The sequence below is a fragment of the Pezoporus flaviventris genome, unplaced genomic scaffold (genome assembly GCF_033815535.1).
Source record: "Pezoporus flaviventris isolate CSIRO_AGI_PZ_B2104156 unplaced genomic scaffold, CSIRO_AGI_Pfla_v1 ptg000036l, whole genome shotgun sequence".
Taxonomy (NCBI): domain Eukaryota; kingdom Metazoa; phylum Chordata; class Aves; order Psittaciformes; family Psittacidae; genus Pezoporus; species Pezoporus flaviventris.
The window spans coordinates 7264584-7274521 of NW_026892584.1; the positions used below are offsets into that span (position 1 = coordinate 7264584).

At 40.8% G+C, this 9938-nt stretch overlaps 1 protein-coding gene across 6 annotated transcripts; it reads right to left on the reverse strand.

The window, feature by feature from the left end:
* Positions 1–1065: 1065 nt before the first annotated feature.
* Positions 1066–9639, reverse strand: LOC133274726 (vitamin D 25-hydroxylase). 6 transcript variants are annotated; one of them, XM_061464279.1, is made up of 6 exons: positions 9382–9477; positions 7011–7271; positions 6250–6391; positions 5330–5962; positions 3491–3820; positions 1066–1345 (listed from the first exon to the last, which is right to left on the reverse strand). In XM_061464279.1, the coding sequence occupies exons 2-6, from the start codon at positions 7026–7028 to the stop codon at positions 1170–1172; spliced, it is 1299 nt and encodes a 432-aa protein (XP_061320263.1). In that variant the 5' UTR covers positions 7029–7271; positions 9382–9477; the 3' UTR covers positions 1066–1169. The 6 variants fall into 6 exon arrangements, with proteins under 6 accessions (XP_061320263.1, XP_061320261.1, XP_061320265.1 ...); XM_061464277.1 differs by lacking the exon at positions 7011–7271 and having other exon boundaries at positions 9382–9639; XM_061464281.1 differs by lacking the exon at positions 7011–7271 and having other exon boundaries at positions 6250–6294; positions 9382–9514.
* Between the last annotated feature and the right edge of the window lie 299 nt (positions 9640–9938).

Below are 9938 nucleotides of genomic sequence, written 5' to 3' on the forward strand. Positions count from 1 at the left end.
CCAAGTTGTAGCATAAGCTGTATAAAGAACAAGGTATAATAATTAGCCCTGCCTTAAAGAGCAGCTTGCTCAGTGTATGGTTTATTCTGAACCCTATTCTGAGGTCCTACTTCTCCCCACATGGTGGGAACTATCATACCATACTTAGAGTATCAGATTCTCTGGCAAAGCCTGCATAAATCTTTACCAATAAAGCAATAGCTGTCAAGAATAAAAAATGAAGCCTAAAACTTGTGTTTGGAATCCATTTAAGATCTGTTTTTCCTCATCCTATTCCAGTCCCCCTGCCAAAAGGTCTCTTCTCTGGTCAGATTCAGGAGCAGCTTTTTTTCTTTACTCATAGTACAGGGGCATATGAATAACACAGACACTCTTTTTTCCAGACTACTTAGGCAGAGATTAATCATTACATAATGCTTAGTGTTGGGAGGCAGTGGAGGCCATACTCTGGTAATGCAATAAACTGGCAAAAAAAATTGCTGTGACTGTCAGGAGTATGGCAACAACTGAACACTATATGCTGCTAAATAAGAAGCAAACCATAAAAGAGCTCAAAAGTGAATTCACGGAGTCATCTGATTCTCTAGAAAAATTATGACCAACTGGGAAGATAGAGCAAAAAGAAGGAAGGACTAAAATCCTTCAATAAACAATTTATTAAGGCTGGAAAAGACAGCTTATTCTGAGTTACAGAAATTTAAATAGATGCCTTTGAAAACTTTTTAGCTATGTAAATTTAATGGGGAATTATAAAGAACATCTTAGTTGGAATAATGTAAACGAGATTTTCATGGATGAATCTGAGTATGAACATTTTGAGCCATATTCTCCATGCTTATAAAAATATCCTCTCAAAATAAAACGACTTGCTAGATAATTAAATATTTAAAAGCTGAGTAAGAAGTTGGGAATTAAAAGAAGACTTCTGGAGTGAAAACGTGAACTTTAAACACAGGATGTGTTTCATGATCTTGGTTCAGGGTGTTTTTTTTTTGTGAAAAACAAGTAAAAAGAAACTATTAACTTACTTATGCACAATCAGAGTTTATCTGCAAGTCCTTTAAATTTTTGTTCCTCTGACATGAAGACATTTAGAAATAGAAGTCAAAGTAGATCCTCAGCTGCAACTTGGAACACTGTGTTTCACCTGACAATCTAGATCCTTGTCTTCATCGTCTTTCTGCACAGATGAGGTATGGCTGTGGTTGTAATGTCATGCCTAATCTTGGTTTGAGATCTGGAATCATGCCATGAGGAAAACACAGGTGAAATCGTTGTAGTAATGAAGTGAAAAACAAAAACATTTCCATTCGAGCTAGGTGTTCTCCAAGGCAATGTCTTCTTCCTGGATTGAAAAAACAGTTTTAGAAAGACTTAAAATGTGTTTAATTACATTTTCACTGTTATAATGAATAAGAATGGTTAATTTTTGTGTTCTGAGAGAAGCTGTGCAAAATTTGCAGTATTCTGTAGGAGAGGATTGGTGATAATTTACAGCAAGAAACCAATTTGTTCCTCTTACTACACAAATTACATCAAATTTATTTAGATAAGCTATCAGCTACTTGATCGTGTCTTGAAGTAGCAATCTAGACAGAAGATGTTTTAAAAAATGATACTGTGAATTTCAGCCCTTGTCCCCTACTATTTTGTTAATTACATCTACTGTCACTTGTTATTACCTGGCAATAATTACAACTTGGGAAGCAGAAAGATATCAAACAGATCTGGATAATACCTTTAAATATTAGTTCCCATTCTATGGATAACTAGTTACAGGGAATAAATGTGGAAGACACAGATGAATGGGTAACAACATCTGGAACTGGTAAGGTCGAACTGGCAAAAAGAAACAGAATGCACAATAAATTAATCATAGAATCATAGAATCATAGAATAGTTAGGGTTGGAAAGGACCTTAAGATCATCTAGTTCCAACCCCCCTGCCATGGGCAGGGACACCTCACACTAAACCATATCATCCAAGGCTCTGTTCAACCTGGCCTTGAACACCACCATGGATGGAGCATTCACAGCTTCCCTGGGCAACCCATTCCAGTGCCTCACCACCCTTACAGTAAAGAAATTCTTCCTTATATCCAACCTAAACTTCCCCTGTTTAAGTTTTAACCCATCACCCCTTGTCCTATCACTACAGTCTCTAATGAAGAGTCCCTCCCCAGCAACCCTATAGGCCCCCTTCAGATACTGGAAGGCTGCTATGAGGTCTCCATGCAGCCTTCTCTTCTCCAGGCTGAACAGCCCCAACTTTCTCAGCCTATCTTCATATGGGAGGTGCTCCAGTCCCCTGATCATCCTCGTGGCCCTTCTCTGGACTTGTTCCAACAGTTCCGTGTCCTTTTTATGCTGAGGACACCAGAACTGCACACAATACTCCAAGTGGTGTCTCACGAGAGCAGAGCAGAGGGGCTGGTCACGCTCCTTTTGATGCAGCCCAGGATACAGTTGGCTTTCTCGGCTGCGAGTGCACACTGAAGCCGGCTCATGTTCAGTTTCTCATTGACCAACACCCTCAAGTCCTTCTCTGCAGGCTATGTCTTTCTATGGTCTGCAGAGGTAGCCCTGGCAGTTAGCCTATACAGATGTCATGGTTTAACCCCAGCCAGCAACTAAGTGCCACACCAACCATCCCTGAGTAGTGATCCTGGCCAACTCCTCCCAGTTTATATTCTGAGTATGATGTTCTATGGTATAGAATTTTGGTTAGCTGTCCTGGCTGTGCTCCCTCCCAGCTTCTTATGCACCTCCTGACTAGCAGACTATGAAAGATTGAAAAGTCATCGACTTAGAGTAAGCACTACTCAGCCACAACTAAAACATCAGTGTACTATCAACATTATTCTCAGACTAAATTCAAACCACAGCACTGTACCAGCTACTAGGAAGAAAATGAACTCCAACCCAGCCAAAACCAGGACAACAAAACTATTTTTTTAGGTTGGTAATCATATGTGAAGCAAATTATTCACTCTTATAGGCATCAAAAGACAAATCCATAATGATTCGGGACTGTTAGGAGTATTTCCTTAGGGCAGAATGAAGTGCTGCATGCTGACTCCCAAGCTAGTTCTGAATCAGGTCTGCGGTTTCTGGTGCTGATATAAATGCTGAAATTTGAAAGCTGTTTTTTTAAATCACCTGTATGTAATGACCTTAGCAGCATATTACTGTTAATTGTGAAATGAGTAACACTTACGTGCTGCAAAGATATAAAATGTCTGGACTCCTCAGAAGACACTGTGCTGTCTTTTTTATTAGTTTATATATAATAATGAGCTCATCTATATAAAAGATATTATGCTAAAATATATTATGTCCAGAGTACATTACATTGAATATCTTTAAAATAGCTGTTTCATCAGAACTGTGGATACTTTATATCATTCTGTCCATTCCCGATTTATTGCCATGACTTCTATGTTATTTGTCTCTAGGTTTATGAAAAGGAACAGTGGAAGGAATCACTTACCTAGTGAAAAAGGAATAAATGCATCTTTCTTGACAAATTGCCCACTGCTGTCCAAAAATCTCTCAGGAAAAAACACTTCTGGATTGCTCCAATATTTTTCATCAAAATGAACGGAGTAAAGGTTTGTAATGACTGTAGTGCCCTCAGGAATAGAGTAACCACGCACAACAGTATCTTTCGAAGTTGCATGAAAAATACCTAGTGGAACTATATTACAGAATCTTAGAACTTCATGTAGAACAGCCTCAGTGTATGGCATTTTGCTTTTCTCTTCTAAGGTAGGCATTTTGCTTGGGCCGATGACTAATTCGATTTCTTTTTGAACTTGCCCTGTTAGGAACAGGAATAAAAGTTGATGCTTATTGTGTAATTTTTTTAAGCTATAAAATATATACTTTATGAAGGATACTGAAACGTGAAATATATAAAATATAGTAGACCGTAAGTTTTTAAATTCAGACTATACATTCCTTATCCTGCTAGAAGGAATTATTACTAGCATATATATATATACAAGTAATCTTCATTTCAGAAGTAATTTTCTCAGTAAAATAATGTTTTAACATACCTTTTTTCCTTGTATATCTTTTTTTTTCTGGAGCTCTTAAAACTAAACAAACAAGGAAAAGACTGCAAAGCTAGTTCTACTTGCTTAGCCAGATATTTAAACCAGCTCAGTGAATATGGGACTTATAATAATGGTAATAGCAGCAATGAAAAAGCTTTGTCATCAACTTCTTTATCTAAACTGAATGATTTTCACTGCTTATAGCACGTCAGGCCTTGACATATATTATCATCATAATTTTGGTGGTTTTTTTTAAGTAAAGCTGTATTTACCTTAAATGTAAATATAAAATTTCACCGCCAATTTTAAGATAATAATTGCTTCCTGTCTACCATAAGAAGAAATATAATCTTTCCTACATAAAGATATCTGGTTCCTATGTAGAACTTCAGATCTTTAAGAGCCTTACAGCTACAGGTAATAATGTTATCCCCATTCTGAAATGATGATAATGGTGAAATTGATGTTAGAGCAGTATTTTTTGTCAAAGTATAAATAGTAACTTTCCAAGTTATCTAAGGCTGCTCTTTCTCCAAATACTTAACGTCTCCAGTTGAACTAAGTCCTGCTAAGTTTTGATAGGAAAAGCAAAGTGGAGGCAGTGAAACAAGAAACGTGACCGTTCACTTCTAAAATCCAAATGTCTACACAAAATATCTGGGCTGACATTCAAACATCTATTGCTGTCTTACCTCTGAATGACTGCAACATCTTCCTATTTTTATTTTTAAATGCTATCTATTTTTGTTCTTCCAAAACTATAAATATACATGTCTGTAATACATAAATCTATTGTGAATTGAGACACTTAAGGATAAGAAGAAATGGCACCTAAATAGTTAACCACAACCTGATTTACATTTTTGCTGATATTTTTAAATTCTTATTTTATTAATTTCATATTTAATTGCATTTGCTTATTATTTACTAGCTACACAGATTAGTGTATCTACCAATCAATATTATGCATCACTACACTAAACTTAAATATATCAGAAATACTTTATTGAAAATATTAAAGCTTCATAAAAATATATTCACAAAATAATACGCAAAAATTTTATCACTATACTTAACTTTTGATGTCCTCTCCACCTGCATATAAAATAGGCTTTTTACCTCTACCCATAGTATGTTTGGTAAATAGAGTAATATATATAACCCTTTCTTTCTTTTTGGTTACAACTATGGATCACTGCACCACTTTGAAAAAGCATTTTAAATTTGCATTAGGAAAGTGTTTCAGTTCCTCAAAATACCAAAGTTCTTACCTTGAATGTTTGGATAAAGAGCCATAAATAACACTGCCCATCTTAAAACATTTGTTGTGGTTTCTGTCCCAGCTATGATGAGTTCTCCAACAGAGAAAATTAAGTTTTCTCTTGAGTATGTAGATTCTGGATCCTTTTCATTGCAATCCATCTCATCTAAATATGCATCTACAAAATGTCGAGGTGACTGAGGCTTCCTATTTTCAGAGACACGTACAATAAGGTCATGAAGAAAGTCATAGACTTCAGCTGCATTTTTAAACAGCTGCTGGTGTTTCCCAAATGGCAAGATACCAATCCAAGGAAAAGCATTATATAAAAATACAGAAGCACTAGCAGCTAATTCAATATTTTCACTAAAAATCTCAATCATGTGCTGAAATTCGGTATCTTCATACGTAAAACGTTGTCCAAAAATAATCAAATTCGTAATGTTTGAAACAGCATTTGTTATCAAGTGCTTTAGATCAAATGGTCTGCCTTTGTATGTATCAATGGCATCAAGAAAAAACATAGCTTCCTCCAAAATTTTGTGTTCAAAGGACCTTTGACCATATCCAAAAATTCGAAAGGTATTTACAGCTAATTTGCGATGTTCTGTCCATCCTCTGCCATATTTACTGTTCAGTAAGCCTGAAAAAAATATTTTGACACAGTGTTTTATGCAGTGTTTATTTTTCCCCCCATAAGATAATAAAACTATTTAACAAGACAAGAAAAGACAAAAAAATTACACACATCTTGCTATGGATAGTTCAAGACTGACAGTACTTTCCAAACAATAACTTTAAAGAAGCACCCAGTATTTTACAAAAGGAGATAAAGAAGTAGAGAAAACAGTAAAGCAAATGTTTCACGTGATCACAAGCCCATCTATTGGACAAAACCTACATTTTTATATAAAAGATATTAGTTCTTACCTCCCATGTTTGTCAGCTTCTTAAACAAGGGAAGAGATGGTCTGTCTGCAAAAATTTCACTTTGATGAACAAGGCATTCTTTTACTGCATCATATCCATTCAGTACAATAGCAGATATACCTCCGAGATCGAGACTGAAGATCTTGAAAAAAATAATAAAATGCTATTGCAACCAAATCTCAGGAACAAATAATGAAAACAACTAAAACAAGTAATAAAAATGTGAAGCCACACTACATACGAATGCAAACCAGGCTCAAATAAATTTCAGTAAGGCATACAGGTAATCAGAGGTGATGCAACTGTGGTATTAAACAGAGTTTGTTGTGAGCTAATTTACTCTGTCAAAGATAAAGGAAATCAGCCCACACTACATTCTGCACTTTGCTGTACACCTAAGTGACCAGCTCTCCAAAGTGAAGACTGGGGATGCTTTCATATAGTCATTAAAAAAACGTGAATTTGGCACAACAGTGAGCATTTTCTTGAAAAAATGTACTGTGTCCTAAGATGAGCATAGATAAGTATGTATTAGTATCAGTATATAAGTATATAACATTATTTGATATAAGGTATAGTTTTATGTGTGAACTAGAAATAGAGTGCATATATTGTCTACTTTGGTAATTTGCCATGAGTATTTCCACAGGAGGGAGGAAATCTTTACTACCGTATGAGCTGCTCCTTCATGGCTGAGTAAAGGTAAATTCCAACAGCTTAATTTGGTTAAGGGCACTACGACTGAAGCTGTAAGTTCGTACCATGAAGACTTCCAACATGTCACTAAGTAACGGCAGACTCAGAAGTGGTTTCAGTTGTGAAAACAACCAAGCTGCACCCAGTCCTTGCTACCTCTGAAACTGGACACCAGCTTACTTTGCACAGGCTCCCAAAGAATCATCAGATGATAGAAGTGAGAGCCATGATGACAGCCAACTTATGACAGCATAGCCCAGCTAGTCCCATCTCCCGTTTCCAGAAGTGGTTAGCACTAGATGCTTTGGAGAAAGATGCAATATATCCTGCAGAAGGCACATACAGGATAAACAAAATGAAAATCTTAACCTAAGTTTCAAAAATTAACACCGAGGCTAAACTCCAGATTGAAATCCTGTGCCCTGTTCAATATTTCTCTTAGCGTTACAAATCTGTAGGTTTTACCTACACCAGTCTCTAGTTTTTTCTTCATCTCAGCTGTTGACCTCCACAATATGAAATAAAGTTAGCCTATTTAAACACTCTGTGACAACTGGGCTGTCACTGAAAGGTTTGTCAAGCCCTGGAACAGCAAAGCCTGCCTAAGGAAGTGGCTGAGGTATTTAAAAGACCTCCTGTAGATGTGGTACTTAGGGACATGGTTTAGTGGTGGACTCGGCAGTGTTTGGTTAATGGTTGGACTCCATGATCTTAGGGGTCTTTTCCAACCTAAATGATTCTATGACTTATGTTTTAGCAAACTTTGTATATTCAGTGTTATAATGGCTCTTCTTTTTTACAGGACAAGAAGACAGTCCCAATATATTTCTGAAAACTATTTGTATACTTTGATCATAGCTTATTTATCTTTCTTCCTATGTCATACAAAATTAAAAAAAAAAAAATCCTCTCAGTGTTTTTTTTTCAGAGCCATCAAAATCCTGATATGCCACCTTCAAGTTCTCTCAAATTCTGCAGGATCCTTTCTGACAGTAGGTGATAGAATTATATATAGCATTCCAGGCAAATAGAAAGCTTAGTTTATTTGTTGACACATTTTCCTGCTGGTTTCCATTCTATTTGTCCCTAGTATTCTGATTGAAATACATTTACTTTTTTCTATTGCCAAAATAAATGAAACAAAAGGGAATCCTATTCTTTTGTTTCTGCTATTTAGCAGGCTTTTAATTCAGGCACTTTTCTTGGCTTCTCATTCATGCCAAGACTGTGACTTACTCTGTTTCTACTGGAGGTTTCATAAATTATCTGGACAAAAGCTTTTGACAGACTTAAGTTCTCAAAACAGTTTTATTTGCCTGTGAGGGGTGTTATACTTAAACACCTCTAGCAGTTTGAAGGACATGATTTCCTTAACAAACCATTGCCTGCTGGCCACAAAGCTCAGTCCTTCACACACCTCCAGTGATAATCCTTCTAAGTAAAACAACACAGGTGTTATAAACAGTCTGAAGATGTACAGGCACACTGAGTGGCTGGCCAGGCTGTGTGCACTGTGTCTGTGTGTGTTCTGTTAGGTGTACGCACACAAATGCTAGCATGTCCCTGCCTTTCCCTGTCTTGGGTTTAACTTCTATGAAGCTTATAAGAACAGATCGGTTGCTTGAAACCAGTTGATGAAAAGAAACACATAAGAAAGAAAAATTCTATGCTCATGTAGTTATACTCATTGACTGTAAGTAAGTATTCCAAATACTCCACTGAGGGCACCTTCAAGGTGCAATGTGTTTTCAGCGAAAATGTTGCCTTATTCAAGTGCCTGCTATTTGGTGGTGGTACTTTTATTAATTTTAAAGCCCTTTCGGCATGCCCAAGGCTAGTGGATATGAAAGCGAGGTCGTTCCACTGGCAGCAGGACACGAGTGTAAGCACTGTACCAAAATATGACATAAACTCCAGAGCCGGGCTCGTGGACAGCTCCACTCCGCCCATCCTGCCTAACCGGGGAGCTCGGAACGGTGACAACTCTTCTTTGACGCTCGTCTCTCCCTTTTCCCACAGGCAGGGCTGACCGCAGCACAAGTTTTGCCAGAGCCTGGCGCTCCGGACCCGCTACCGGCCGGGTGCGGGCCTTCTGCTCCCGCCAGAAGCGGGCGAGCTCCGCCAGCGGCACCGCTGCCACGTCCCCGGGGCGGCGCAACCCCGGTTGCCCGGCCCCGCGCTGCTGACCGCTCGCCGGCGGGGCGTGGGCACCCTGACCCCCTCCGGGCCGGAGCCAAGCGGCGGGACAGCTCCCGCGGTGGCACGCGCCGTGCTCCCGGTGCGGGTCAGGGCTCCGCGGCAACCCCAGGACGGCCGGGACGGGCACAGCCCGCCCGGTTGCTGCCGCGGGCAGCGCTGCCTGCCCCGTCCCAGCCCGCCCTGCTCCCTTTCCACGGGGCCCCGATGAGGCGGCAGACGCCGCCGGAGCGGCGGTACCTGCCCGTGGATCTGGCTCTGCCGCCGCATGTAGACGTGCGGCTGCTCCGCGCCCAGGGCGTGGATGTTGCCGATGAGGGGCAGCCCCGCGGGGCCGGGCGGGAACCCGGGAGGCCGCCGCTGCTTCAGCAGCTGCCGCACCACCAGCGCCAGCAGCACCGCCGCCAGCAGCAGCAGAGACACGAGCAGCAGGCAGGCGCCGCTGCCCGGTGCCGCCGCACCCGGACCCTCCTTCGCCGGCCACATCGACCCGGCCGCCGCCGCCGCCGCCGCCGCCGCCACAGCGCTTCCTCCAGGCACCGCCCCCGACCCACCGCCTCATTGGGCGTTGGCAGTGCCCCCATAGGCTCATTGGCCCGCAGCAGCTCCGCCCCTCGCGTCAGGCGGGTAGCGGGGCTAGCGGAGCCGCCCGTGGGGGCGCGGCAGTGGGTTGTCTCGGGCCCGCGGTGCAGCTGGTGGCACGCGGAGCTTAATGGGCCGGGCCGGGACCCGACCCGACCCGACCGGACGGGACAGGACAGGACAGGACAGGACGGGCTAGGACGGGCTGGGCTGAG

Bases quoted from the DNA above. Each gene is read 5' to 3' on its own strand.
- LOC133274726 (XM_061464277.1), bottom strand. From the start codon at position 9,627: ATGTGGCCGGCGAAGGAGGGTCCGGGTGCGGCGGCACCGGGCAGCGGC. The intron at 6,392-9,381 runs GTACCGCCGCTC...ATTTTTTTCAAG, and splicing joins AGAGCCAGATCCACGGGCAG to ATCTTCAGTCTCGATCTCGG. The intron at 5,963-6,249 runs GTAAGAACTAAT...TATTTTTTTCAG, and splicing joins GAAGCTGACAAACATGGGAG to GCTTACTGAACAGTAAATAT.